Genomic DNA, 15,227 nt, shown 5'->3' with positions numbered 1-15,227 from the left:
AAGATTAGAGTCACCAATTCAGTATCTGACCAAATGTCTCCCCTTCTGTTCCTGGGATATGATGTTAAAACATGATGATGTCACAGTCAAGCTGACCTTTGACCTTTTGGATATAAAATGTCATCACTTCATTGTTTCATCCTGTTAGACATTTTATTAAAGTTTTGTTATAATAAGTGTATGTATTCTTGGGTTACGGCTAAAAACAAGTCACACTAACCCTTGACCATCAAAATATAATCACTTTGTCTTTCAGTCCAAGTGGGCGTTTGTGCCAAATATGAAGAAATTTTCTCAAGGTGTTTCTGAGATATTGCATTTACGAGAATGAGACAGATGCAAGGTCGCTGTGACATTGTCCTTTGATTTGACCACCAAAGACTAATCAGTTCATCATTTAGTCCAAGTGGGCGTTTGTGCCAAATTGGAAGAAATTCTCATTAAAGCATTCCTGATATACCACTTTCAAGACAATGAGACAGAGGCAAGGTCACAGTAAACTTTACGTTTAACCACCAAAATCTTAAAAGATCATACTTGTGTCCAACTCGACATTTGTGACAATTTAGAGGAAATTCCGTCAAGTTATTGTTGAGATATCAAATTCACAAGAATGACACAGATACAAAGTCACAGTGACCTTGACTTTTGACCATCAAAATCTAATCAGTTTGTCTTTGAGTGCAAGTGGACGGTTGTGCCAAATGTGAAGAACTTTCCTCATGGCATTTCTGAGATATCGCTTCAACAAGAATGAGATGGAAGCACGGTCACAGAGAACTTTGACCTCTCACCACCAAAATCTAATCAGTTCATCCTTGAGTCCAGGTAATTGTTTGTGCCAAAATGGGGAAATTTCCTCAAGATTTCTGAAATATTGAATTCACAACAATGGGACAGACAGACGGATGGACATCCTGAAAACATTATGCCTCGGACCACAACTGTTGCTGGCGTGTGGAGGTGTAATAAAAATACAATATTAATATAGAGACATACACACATACATAAAGACATAGCATAAACCCTGATGTTATATTATTATATTACAAAAATGGGAAGACTAGATTAGATGATACATTTCTCAATTTATTATTGAATGCCAAAAATAAATTCTGATGGTAAGACATTAGTGATGCGGCAATAAATAAGACGTACAATAAAATCTGATATTTAAATGTATTAGTTAGTGGACAAACAACAGTGTGTCTGTGTAGCATAACCCCACTCCACGGAACTGGCCAAAAGACCAAAAAACAGATAGGACACCAGCACTCATAGTAGAATTCATTTACTGTAAAACTTAAATTAAAAGGGGTCTTATGACGAAAACATTCGGACCGCATGTTGACCACTCAGAAGGTGACATCATACATGTCAGTGGAAACCCGTATCACCCCACAGAAAGCACACGGCTCCTTAATTCACAAATCTAACAGGTGTTTGACCTGCAGAATGAACTCTCTGTCTGTTTCTTCAGACTAATTGGAGCTGACATGCGTATTCCCATTTATAGCTCTCAGTTTCATGCTGAGCAGCTTAATTGAGTTTGTTTTGCTCCTCAGGTGGTCTCTGTCATCTGCCTGTGACTCTGGCTTTAGCTCATGTGACACACCTTTTTACCTGGCACGCTGCTGACAGGAGCAGCTCGCTCCACATGGGTAGAGAGGACACTGAGTTCCAGGTACACTGAATACTTATGATCCATGTGAGGCCTAATTATTCCATTTTCTTTGTGTTCAGTTGATTACCTAACAGCCATGGGTGTTCTTCGTTTCATTTTTAAACACTGCATGTCTTTAATTATTTCAAAATTACCACTATTTCTAAACTTATTTTAGTATATTTAAGTCACACTGTTAGTTTTATTACTTTCCATTTACACTCCAAACACGGATAATTGCATTTTCTCCCACCCACATGGATAACTCAGTCGGCTCTGCTGCCAGTAATACTTCATATTTTGATGGAGGGAAAGCCAACTGTCTGTTTTCTTTGCCATTTTTCATCTTAATTACTTATATTTTAAAGGGTGGCTGTAAGGAAAATTTGCTTTTGGATAATTCAACCTCATCCACACGATTAGAGGAGCTCATAACATTAGTGCAAACAAGTAATTAAATGATTTTTTGGAGCAGTAATTGTCAACCTACCGCTGGGAAAAGAGATCATTTAATTACACGCACACGGGGCCTCTTCACCCCTCGTATCCCGCCGAATTAACAGACAAGAATAACAAAGTCTCATTTACATTTAAAAAGAAGAAGTGAAGTCGGAAGTTGTTGTTCCAAAACAGTCCTAAATTTGGGTTTAAAATGAATGAATTTAGGCTCCCAGCCAAGTAATCAATGAGTTTATTGATCAACAGCCTTATCAGCCACTCGCAGGTCTATTGTGAGTCTTTTCTTATTGGTACAGTACAGTTTCTCCTCGGCTGTCTGAAGGCCGCCCTCTTCTGCAGAGCATCCTGAAAGTAGTTTTTCCTCATTAACAGAAAACCTGCGCGCGCGCGCACACACACACACACACACACACACTGATGCTTTGTAAAGACACTGTATTGACTTACATTCATTCCCTGGAGGTTTACAACACCCGTAACCCTGATCGCTACATGCTCAAACCTAATCATTATAACTGTAACCTTAGAACAAAAGCTCACGACATGTTAACCTTTTAGGGTGTCTGTCCTCAATACAAATACAAACACACACATTTTGTTCATGCCCAACGCTTAATTTAACCCTAACTTTATCACTAAAGCCTCATTAGAAGCAAAGACTGGCCAAAATGATGTATTAAAGGGCCAGTGTGTAATATTTGGCATGGTTTATTGTTAAATCTGAATCTGAATATTCTACCCATTAATATGTTTATATAAGTGTATCTATATAAAATTCGATGATTTTCGTAGCCTTATAATTATGCTTATATATATATATATATATATATATATATATATATATATATATAGCAAGGGCCTTGCTTTAGAGAGGTCGCCATCTTGCGCCGCCATGTATGTAAGGCAGCCCGAGCGGACAATCCAGCCAGCCAGAGAACGCGTTTCGCATGTATAAATAAACCAACAAAGACAGCGGAAGGAAGAAGGAGGAGGAAACAGCAGAGAGTGTTAGTAGTTCGTCGACAGAGAGTAGTGAAAAGTTTTTTTAGTTATAAAGTTTACGAATGGACCACACTTACCACACTACAGGAGAGAATGAACCCGAACCGTCATCTGCGAGGAAAAGAAGACGCAACTTCACTCCTTGTGATGCACTCTCTGCGGCGCTTTTCCTCCTGGTGATATATCTCCCCAACGATGGTAGCAGTAGCACCGAATCCCATTCTGTGCATTCAGCCTCTCTTCTCGCCCGCTCAGCATCCAAGTTCCTCATCTGTATGCTCCGGCTCAAACAGGTATGGCTCTGGGTCTGTGTCCGCTACAAGAAACTCTTCAAAATCGTGTTCAAAGTCGTCCATTGCAGCTACTATAGTCCAGAGATATTGCTAGGCTAAATAAACAGCTGAGCTCTGTTTACCGGCTACGCTGTCAGTCAGTGTGCGGGCTGGAGATTGGTGGACCAGAGAGGGGAGGGGGTACCCGCTAGGTACTGTAAGTGAGTATGTGTGTATGAACTGTGTGTGTTACGCTAGAAGAGTCAGAGTTTGGGACGGAGTCTTTTACCCCCTGGAGTGTTACCGGAGTTTTTGGAGTGCTCAAATAAACGGGCCTTTTTCCCGAACGCTCCTCTGGTCTCCTGCTCATGAGGGATTCATTACAATATCGTAACATGGTTTAGATTTCTAAATAAATATTAACCTCGTCTAGATAGACCTAATCCTGAAAAACACGTGTCTGCGCAAGTCTTTTTGTCCCTACGAGGCCACCGTCATTTACCCGACGGGAGGGGTGAGTGAGTGAGCCCTGCAATCTAGAATTTGACCACTGATGTCACTGTTTTCAACGGTTTTCAACCCATTTTACACACTGGCCCTTTAAAATGTGTATTTGAAAAAAATGAATAATGTATATGATAAAAAGTTCGATTTGTGGTGTCCGTGTATTGATACAATATCACCACCCAAAATATTGTGATAGTTGCCAGCTGCCTGGGAGAAAAAGCCCGGGGCGGAAACTGCAGAGCATGCTCAGAGCGCCTCGGCCAGTTTGGGTCTGATTGACTGTATGTATACATGCAGGAGTCACATTATCTGGGTGTGTTAGTCCCACTCTGACAAATTCACATTAGGACCATTTCAGTCACACTAACATGTTGACGTGGATTTTAAAAGCCATGTAAACACACTGTGTGTGAAGTAGAGGTACTGTACACGAATACTCACATTTGTTTTTGTCACTTGTGTGAGGACGTGGTCATGACTTACATTCATTCCCCTAACCTTAACCAAAACTACTACATACCAATTTACAGGCAGATGGTAAGCCTCAGAATTTGGCTAAACAGATTTTTGTCTCCACTGTGTGATCAGTATATGTACACACAAACCTTTACACATTTAAGGACCTGAAAAAATAAAGACTGAAATTATAGTCATGCTTTACTCACATACCAGACAAAGTGTCATTTTTTCCCCACATTATTCTCATTTTATCTGACAATTACTATAAACATTAATCTATACATATTTACATAGTCCTGATATCAAGGTTGTGGCATGGCTGTGGTCTATCGGTTGGTCCACCACTTTGTTCCAGCCTATAATATCTCAACAACTTGCCTTCAGGATGGATTGCCATGACATTTTGTGCAGACATTTATGGTCCCCAGAGAATAAACCTTACTTACATTGGTGGTGTTGTATGTTTGTGTAACTTGCTAAATGTTTAAAATCAATAAACAAATGTTTGGGTGCTTATTAGCATATTAGCATGTTACATTCAGGTCAGAGCCAGTTTCTCTATAAATAAATAAAAATAACTAGCCATGTTTGAAAAACTCAGAGTAATTTAAAATCACTTACATGTTAATATCAAGGTATTTCCAATATACACAGATTCTTATAACCGTCTCAATAAAAATAAAAACTAAATAAAATATTGCTCTGCTGAAAAATAAAAACATATTTGTAGCCTGTTTCCTGTTTCCCTCCATTTCTGTACCAAAACAAAGATGGCGGCCGGACTGGCGCTCGGACAAGAAAGATAGTTGAGAAACTGGTTAAAAATCTATTTTTCACGCAGCAGACAAAATATATTTCCTTTTGTTGAGAGGATTGAGAATCTAAGAGGACTCTGAACATAAGAACGGATCAATGGTAAGGTCTGAAACCATTTTCTGGGTTTAAACGGTCGGTGACTTCTAGTAAAGGAAGGTTAGCTGTTAGCTAACGTCAAGTTTATGCTAACAACATCGAAGTTATGCTAATAGTCAAATTAATGCTAATGAAGTCAGCTTGTATCGTGTGTTACATGACAAAGTTCAGTTCCATGAGCTGTCAACATGGCTGTCCAGTGTTTAACTTATTTTTCTGCTGTTTCGGAGGTTTTAACTCTTTACCCTGCAGTTGTTACACTCACCATTTTAATGTCTGCCCCAAATAATCTCATGTCCAACACTCAAACCCTGAATGTGTTTTACATTTAATTTTAATATTCTGAACTAATTCCTAAAGAAAAGGAGATGAAGCTTTGGGGCTCTTCCAGATGGATGACTACAGTACACTCCCCCTGTGAGTGTGTCCTCCTCCCTCCCCTCCACACCTCCTTTCTCCTCCGGAGCACCGAGGCGCACAGAGACGCGACTCCGGCGCGCTGCAGCTCCGCGTCTCTCCCCCTCTCTGTCTCTCTGTCTCCGTCTCTCCTCTCCGGTGCTTCGCGCTTCCAGAAGCAAACGGCTCGTTATCTTGTGGTTCAAGGCTTCCTCGTCATCCCTCTCTCTTTCTCTCCTCTCGGTTCCTCTCATGCCGCCGTTAAGGCGCTGGATACGGGGCGAGTTGTGATCGACCAGGCAGCAGCTCGATGAATATGGCGTGTATTGGGGACGCAGACCCTTTCACCGCTGCGATACCTGCCACCAAAGTTGAACTCACGGTTTCTTGTAGGTGAGTACACACTGCTGCTCAGTGTGTCAGAGACACAGAGGACGTGTTTGCATGTGTGAGACTGTTGTGTGGTTTTTGGGATTTGACTCCTGACACGGAGTAAGTGTCGGTCACTGAGGTGGATGGATGTAGTGGAGAGTAAACGCACCAGGAACTCTGCTCGCGCTCATTGCTGTTATCGTTGATTTTAAACCGATGTGAATCCGTCTAAGGGTCAGTTGTGTCTCTGTGTACAGTGGTCATGGTTGAGTGATACAATTTGGAGATTTGAACGTTCAGTTCAAAGGGAGATACAGCTGAATGTGGTGCGTCTGTTTGCAGCCTTTAGCTGGAGGTCAGAGTTGACATGTCTTTGCTGTGCTGCTCAGATACAGCTGCCACATGCACATCTGTGAGAATTTATGTGTTTAATACAATATATATAGGCACTTTTCCTGCGTGGTAATGATGTAATCCATAAATTGTTATATTTTTCTATGGATGTTGGTGTGTGGAGACTGGATGAAGCATGCACTGATGGTGTGTGGTTCAGACTGTAGAAAGCCTTTATTGTCATTTTACAAAGAATATACAAGCAGTGCTACATCTGATCAGGTGCCAACTAGTCAACAAAACAAGCAAGTAAACAAACATTCATAAAGTTGGAAATAAATAGTGTAAAAAAAGAGAGAGATGAAAATAGGCTAAAAATAGGTTTACTACTGAAGCAGCTCCTCCACTCCGTCCCCACTGTAGCACTAATAGAGGGCTGTACTGTAGATGAGGCTGAAAGGGAGGGAGTAATTTCTAGATGCTGCTACTGGCCGAGGAGACTCGCCTACACCTACATGGCACTCCTTATCAATAATTATCAATAATTTCTATAATTGGTCATCCTAATTTCTTGATCAATGATTTTATCGACCTGTCTGTGTGTCTGATATTTGATTTATTTCATCCAGTTTCAGTCCAAAGCACCAATAATCTTCTCAAATGTAAATATTTGCTGCATTTCTCTGTTTTATATGACAGCAGACTGAATAATTGATCAGTTATCAGAATAGTTGAGTCTTGATTTTTAGTCTGTAGACTAGTTGATTCATCTTTAAAAGCACCGGTCACTCCTAAACTCAGTAATACAATGAGCAAATATATTATTTAGGCTTACTCAGAAATATTGTGATCTGTGATGATTCACCATCATCCCGCTCAAAGTGTTGTGTTATTTTACTGGAAAACCAAGTCTTGTAAAGTCTTGTTTTGAGCACAAGAACAAAGAGTTTGGACTGAATTATGTTTCCACTGACCCAAAATCAGCCAGCTGTTGTTGCTGTTTTATGCATATCTAAGATAAAAGCCTGATAATGACTCAACAAAAGAAGTCAGCTTGGTAATGACCTCAGCGATTTTGAGATCTGAGCCTGCAAAGACGTTTTTTCCAAAATTATGAAGCTACCATCTGGACAAAAATAATTGTTGTTTTAAAATGATGGCATCATGACAGAAAAGCTCTGTTGTTGAGAGTTATGAATCATGTTTTCTTACAAAATGCTGTGGCTATAAAACATAATGTAAGATCTGTCGCATGTAACCATGAATAGGAACACGTGTAGTTATGGGAGATGGATTGGCAGCGAGATGACAAACTGCAGCAACATTTCATTAGTGGTTGTAGAGGAGTTTTGAGTCATAGGATTGTTAAATGATGTGTTGTTTCTGTCGGCTCCCAGTGTGGACGGCTCCTTGGGACAGCTTACAGCAGCAACCTGCAATGGACAAAAATATTTAAGTCACGTCTCACGGGGGGAGGACCAGACTAGTTATTATGTAAAATTATGGAGTAATGTTTTATTATTTGCCTTTTGGATTCTTGACCGTGAGAACTGGAGTCTAGAATCAACATTTTTTATATAGCGTCCAGCTGCTGTGACTGACAGGGTCACACAAACCAATGTCCCCGATACTCTGGACAGCCACAGGACAATTTTCATACGTGCTATTTCTTCAGTAGGAGGCAGCTCTAAGTGTTCCCAGGGAGGACTAGGACATTATTTATAGAGTTTTATGTCAGTTTCCAATGCTGTGAGGAGCACAAACAATCCCACTACCCCCCATTGTATTGAGTCAGAGGCAGAAATCTCAGTGACAGATATCTCAGCACCTCTGGGGGTGAGACAATATATTGAGAAAATATTGTTTTCTAAGCTCAGAGGCTACTTATTTATAACAGAAAGCCTGTGTTACAAACTGGAGGTGTGGAGTTTTAAAGGCAGGAGTGTTTACCAGACAGCCAGAGTCTAATGAAAGATGCTATCTGTTTGCTTTATGGGAAATGTAGGATCCAGAATTTTCGGAGCATGACCAATAAGTCTGGACTAAAAGACTGGATATCTTGATCTCTGCTGCATGGATTTTAACCATTCTTTTTGGAAATCAGTTTCATGCATATCTTCAACTGGAGCACTCTGTAAACTTAAAATCCTGTTTGGCTCCAGCAGTGATGTAGATGTGTACAACATGACATCACTGTTGACTGTGGTTGGAGGTGTGAATGGCTTGAAACATTCAACAGAGAGGGCAGTGAAACATATCAAAAGGTCTACATCAGGGCAGCATCTAATGATTACTTTAATTATTGATTGATCTCCTGATTGTGTTCTTCAGTAACTGAAGGCTTGAGTGGTATCACGGAATTATGATATACCAGGGTATTTAGAAATCCAGATGGTATAATTTCCTAAGCCGTCAAAAATACAGACGCTCCTCTTTTTATTAACCTCATACTGGGGAGGCTGTAATGTGGATGTTTTGCATGTAGTTCACATTGTACGCCACCAGAGGTCAGTTTGGTGAAAGACGCAGCTGAGATTTGGTGTTTGTTAGAACAGTGGACGAACTAACTAAGCAACTAACAAGACTAATCAAGACGGTTTTGGTGAGTTTTATTTTGTTTCAGTTGAGTTTGAATGAAGTGTGTTTTAAGTAGGGGTGAGTTCGTGGACAAAAATCTCGTCTAAACAAACAAAAATCGTTTAGAGTGGGTCATTTTTTTCACGTAAACGTGTACACGGGTTTCACTGCTGGGTGGTGCTACTGTATTATATCAGTAAAGCCCCAGTTATCTGAAATCCAACTGAACGGGCCATTTAACCAACAGTTACAGGCCGCCACTCCGAAATATCGCCATCCCGACGGTCTGCCATCCCGAATTCTGGTCCCTGAGTCCTGACAGTAAGCTATGGCGAGCCTGTAGAAGCCGTATTTCCCACGCATGTCAGCGATTTTCACCGGGGACGCACACGAGTAATTCAGGCTGACTTTACCTGTTTTTCAGGGAACTCCTCTGGTCATTTTATTAAAAAGCATGGCATATAGGTCCACACTAACTTATTATTATTATTATTATTGGGTCTTATAAGAATAGGCTACATTGAGTACCGGGCCATCAAATCACTGCATCTGCGGTGAGAGGACACGGAATTGTGTGCACTTTAACGCATGTGGCTCTAGGCGATCATGGATATTTGATGTGGGAAAGATGTAGCCAGATGTATTACCTGTTTTAGATACGTGGCTCGTCTGTCCGTCCGTCCGTCCGTCAGTCCGTAGCACGAGTCATGTGCGCCACTTTACCACCGATGGGTCTGTGCGCTTGTTTTCTGTTGTTTCATTTCTCCAAAAAATGCTGTGATTTGATGGCCCAGTACTCATTGCAGCCCACTGGCGAACGACCCCCTTAACAGCCGTGCCGTTTTAATAGAATGTAGCACGTAGGCTACTGACCTGTTGCCAAAAACGGTCTCACACCATTTCTTGTCATATTCACAGTCTGTCACAGTTAGTCAACAATTAGTATCACCCCCCATGTATCGTATACTGCAGTGAAATTACAGAGAGGTACGAGGGTTTGAAAAATTAGGTACCGCCCAAGCCAAGCAGACGGCATACCTGGATTTACACGCCAAACAGGAAATCAAGCCTCATTTTGGAGCTTTACAGGTGTTAATTTTGGACCCTGAGTCTAATGTTGAGCATAAATGAGCTGATTAATTCTTCGTTGATCGACTAATCATTGTGGCTCCAATCTGAAGCTTTGATGATGTTCACACATGTTCATTTTTCTCTGTAACACCACCTGAACACCTGTGCTGTCATGTTTTCATCCATAAGATGAAGTGGCTGGTAAAGTTTCTACTGCGTGTCAGACACACCCATTGTTTACCATTTACTTTGATTATTTTTAACAGAAAACAACAATCGATGGCTGTTTTTTAGCTGCCGAGCTGACGGCAGAGTCGACACCCTCGGCAGCCTCACCAACACAAACTTTACCAGCCCTGAGCTGGTGGGCGGTGTGATTTTCCCACTTTTGTGTCTCTGTGTGTCGGTGAAGCCACTGAAGCATTCAGTCTAGATAGATCCCATCCTTCAGTGAAAGCCCTCCTTCACTCAATAAATCCAAACCATGGCCGCTCTCATCATGTGTGTAGTCAAGCAGAAGAACTGACAGATTGATTAACTCAACTCCAATACTGTGCATCGGTGGGAAGAAAATCCCTCGGCCGCTGCAGCAGCACCGTGTGACTGATGAGTGCCTATCACTCCTGATCACAAGTCCTTGATGACACACACACACACACACAAAGATGGAGTTTAGTTTTGTGCATAAACAGCGAGCCAGGCGGGCCTTTAGAGCTGCAGACGCTCGGTCCTCTGAGAATGTTTGTGCACAAAGATGTTGGCGTTCACGTTGGCGTGGCTGTCACCTGATCTGAGCGGTCCACAGCGGAGAGATAGCAGTGACCTTTGGGCACAAAAGGTAGGAAGTGTATCCTGTCGAAGAATTGACGTGTTGTGATGTGGCTGTATTGAAGCTGGACGCTGACCTGCTGAGAGGCTGGTCGATGTGTCACAGCCGATGTTGCACTTTCCACAAGGAAAGTGAAGAAAGAGACAGAAAGACTTGTTGAAGCAGAGAAGGAATCCTGCGTGCATGTTTCTCATGTTTTAGTACTGTACACACAAACAGCCAGCATGGCTGCAGGATCAGGCAGGTTTACATCCGAACAAGACGAGGATGTCTTTAAATAACCCTCAGTGTTTGAATGCTGAAAGAAAAGGCTTAAAGTAGGGCTGCAACTGAAGATCATTTTCATCATGATTGATTATTTTTCTGCAATTAATTGTCCTTAAAATGTCAAAAATGTTCATCACAAGTTACCACAGCTCGAGGTTTACAGAGAACCAGGTGTTTCTTCTTTTGTCCGACCAACAGTGATTACAGGGTTGGTTATTGTTCTTTGTAACATTTCCCCAGAAACTGAAAACCCAACACCAAAAGCTTTGCTGTAGTGGCTGCTGCAGGAAAAGCAGATGTTTAATGTGGTGCTGTGATATGGATGCAGTTTCCGTGATTGCAAACGTGCCATAAAGCCAAAGGTCTGTGATGCTTCTTGCTAAAAGGAAGCGTCTGATAAATTATCAAGACTGTGGAATGGGATTTTTACAGTAGCTTAATTGCCTCTGCTCTTCAGGGTCGTATGGTTCCCTCTGCTTGTCCAGGCACTCATCTGTGTCTGTGAACAGTTATGATCTCCATTCCCTCTCATGTAACACCTGAAAAGCTCTGAGCAGTAACTGACCATAAGCGGTGGTGCTGTTGGTGCTCACACTGCAGATTCTGCAGAGTTCTTCCTGAGTCTGTCTGACAGCTGCTGAGTCCGACTGGTGCCTCATTTTGGCAGAGGTACAGTGGAGGTGAAAGGCACAGGTGTGTGCTCGTGTTTAAAAATAGTAAAAGTTAGTTATTGTAGTTTGTATGGCTGATTTAACACGGTCAGCAGCCCAGCAGCAGATTGTGGAGGCAATCAAGGTGCTTTAAAACACTTAGTGCCCAATTGCTGCAATTTGAGTCAAAATTCTGAACATGCAGAAGTTATACACATATTTTTAGATTGAGTGTGCCTTACACTTCCCAAGGATATAGTTATCTCCAATGTCCATCACTAATATATTTAAAAAAGACACTCCTTATAACTCCAGAACATGCCTGAGAATAATCATATTTTTAAGCTTTATAAGTATCAGAGTTATCCATTAATAGAAGTCTGTAGATCTGTGGGTACAGTGCAAACAGGAACTGATAATAGCTAATTCGACTCACTTTTAATGTTGCCAGGTGTACAATCAGATGAGGTTGTAGCTTACAGCTAATGTCTTGCACACTGTTTTACACTCACCAAAGACTCTAAATGATGGAAACTGTACTCAGGGGGAGAAGATTGTATGATATCCTATGAATTTGCACCCCACGGATGATATTACGTCCTTAAAATACAATTCCGTAATTAAGATAATGTTACTGTGGTTAGGTTTAGGAAAAGAAACATGGCAAGGATGTACCTCAGAGTTCACTCAAAATTCCCGCAGATCTGAACATATGGCTCCAGGGGAAAGTCTCGGGAAAAAGTCCATTTTTTTGTGACCCATCCACCACCCCAACCTGACACCTTACAAGCGCTCGGGACTGCCTCCTTGTTTACTGTTGGCATTGGTCACATAATCACATATTCGAGCTGGACTTCTCTCCTGGGTGTTCCAGCAACGTCAAAATATGTCTTTACCACTGACGGACCCATTTAGCTGTCCTACTAAGGGGCCATACACATGGCATGTCTTTAACTGTGTAGGAAACTCGAGGTCGGGCGCTGGGCACTTATTTTGTGCCTTTTCTGTGCCAGCTTTCAAGAGCGCAGTGACAAGTTGCGTCTGAGGTTGCTAGGCAACCCTACAGGCAACCCTGGGCGCTGTTTTGTAAGTGAGTATTAGCCCAAAAACATTGTCTGTGGGACAGATATGAAGCACTGGGTAACCCTGCAGAAAAATGATCAACCTCTTCTTCATATTTATCATAGACTGATATTTATTAAAGAAGGGAAAGATGTCTGTTGACTGTGATTGGCTGGTCCTCATCACGTGACGTGTAGTGCACGCTGCTGCAATTCAAAATTTAAACTCTGTTTATCTCAGGACGCAGCTGTCGTGCCCTGAAATAAAGGCGTTTGGGAGGAATGTGTGTGTGCTGCGACGGCGTTGCTCTGGCGCTTGCGTGGAGCCCCTAAAGTTTCTGTGCACAGTGTGCATTCAGCAGGTTCATACACCCCCTATATATCCAGATTAACAACTTAATATGCTACACGTTCTGAAATGGTGTCAAAAGTATATGATGATATTATACTGTGAGTTAAGAAGTCTATAAGTCGTGGGCTGTGTTATAGTGTTACCGATTGTGTCTCTACCTCTCTGTAAAGCACTGCGTCTTAGAAAGTACATGTTCATGCATATTTTATGAAAAAGTCTTTACAGAGAGGCAACGACAAGATTAAATGTGTATAAACTTGTGTATGTGACTTGTAAATGTAAACTTCTAGTTTATACAAAGATGACTAAAAAGAAAAAACAATCTGCAAACGGTACACAGCCGCTGCGACACATTCAGCACCACCGACAACGACGTGTACGAGCACTCTAAACAGTCAGTGTTGTTAGTGAAACATGCACACTCGCAACATCATGAGACACATTCTGACTTTAACACAAAAAACTGAAAGATTAATGTAATAGACAGCAGTACAATCTACACAAACAATTTACTGCCGTATTATTTGACAAAAAAATGACTAGAGGTCAACATACAGCAGCAGTTCCTCCTGCGCAGGAATGGAAATGAACTTTGTTGTAAACCTGCCACTGTGACTGGTCAAATCTAAAATCTACTGGTCACTCGTCGGCTGGTGAGTGAAGCAAGTCCAGCAGCCACTTGCATATTTTACCAGCATTTTTCTGGTGGCTGGTGCTAATTTCCAACCCTGCTTCTGTATTTGTAACACTAAGCAGACTTTACACAAATTGCATGACAAAACATGAGGGTGATTTCGGAGCAGTGAGGCGCTCTGTGACTGTGTGCATTGTTAAGATTAGGTACAGAAATTCCTCCAGGTGCGGTTTGTTTATGTAATTTATCACTTTTTCTGTTGATTTATTATCTTTATTATAATTTTTCATACCTGTTGTTTTAATGCATTTCCACCCTGTTCCACTTGTTCTTATTAATTACCAGGTAGATCTGTTGAGACTAACAAAGACTAAAGAAATACAACTTAACATTGTAGCACAGACCTCCTGTTTCCTCTCCTCCTCTCCTTCCCTGTGTTACTTGCCCTTTAGCTTCTCTACCTGAAGTCCTTGGTTTAACAAATCCTCCACCGTTTGGGTGGAACAGAGCAAAGAGCATAAAACCAACAGATCAAGGTGGTCTTGTGGCGGGGCCAAACCGCAGGAGGCCCAGTGAGGGTCATGCTGAGTGGCTGCATTAATGAGTTTTTGAAGGAATCATTTGGCCTAATTAAGGCCCCGGCCAGCCACCGTAGCCTCTCCTGCTACCTCAGAGAGCTGACATGGCTCCATCACATTACTAACCAGCTCACCTCCTGCCCCCTCTGCTCCTCTGCTTTCATCTTTTACATAGCCACTTTCCTCCATCTCCATGATTGATGTGGGCAGATTGGAAGACGCTCTGTTGATTAGTCGTGTTTGAAGGTTTCTGCTGAGCACAGTGTGTGATGTGAATGTGGTTAGCGTGCTCTAAACTTCAAATAATCCAGGATGTTTTTTGTAATTAAAATTTTTATTACATTTTTAACATGAAAATCATAACAAAATAAAACATCAATCAAATACAAAGAAACAGGCAGGAAGTCGAGCAAATATTAACATTAAAACAGGAAAGGCAGCTGTTCAGTCACAGTGGTGAGACAGTCATTAGAGCAACGTGTCACTTACAGATGTGCTATACTGCATCATCAGTGCCTTTACATGATCACATTGTTCCTACCAGACATATGTTCTCTGAAACTTCAACGCAATCCAGGAATTTTAAACTGTGTGAGCAGACTGTAGATATGGCGTATAAACTGCTGTCATTTTAAATGCTTTATAGTTAATCTACAGTATATGTATGTGTTGTCTTTATCAGGGAGTGTGATTAGTAAATGTGCATTAACAGTGGCTGCAGTTGATCTTTATTTTTATATAATAAGAGATAAGTACGTTTACAAAAGTACTGTACTTGAGTATTTCCATTTCATGCCGCTTTATACTTTTGCTCCACTCCTCTGCATTTTGGA

General features: G+C 41.4%; 1 protein-coding gene across 1 annotated transcript in view; it reads left to right on the top strand.

The window, feature by feature from the left end:
* The first annotated feature begins 5,129 nt into the window (after positions 1–5,129).
* The window catches only part of LOC125887045 (copine-8-like), a 107,127-nt gene continuing 97,029 nt past the window's right edge, over positions 5,130–15,227 (top strand). The window contains exons 1-2 of the mRNA XM_049573546.1: positions 5,130–5,277; positions 5,937–6,063. Coding sequence (XP_049429503.1) covers positions 5,981–6,063 — 83 coding nt within the window. The 5' untranslated portion in view covers positions 5,130–5,277; positions 5,937–5,980. The remainder of the gene's footprint in view (positions 5,278–5,936; positions 6,064–15,227) is intronic.

The sequence above is a fragment of the Epinephelus fuscoguttatus genome, linkage group LG4 (genome assembly GCF_011397635.1).
Source record: "Epinephelus fuscoguttatus linkage group LG4, E.fuscoguttatus.final_Chr_v1".
Taxonomy (NCBI): Eukaryota; Metazoa; Chordata; class Actinopteri; order Perciformes; family Serranidae; genus Epinephelus; species Epinephelus fuscoguttatus.
This window is presented reverse-complemented; position numbering and strand designations above follow the sequence as displayed.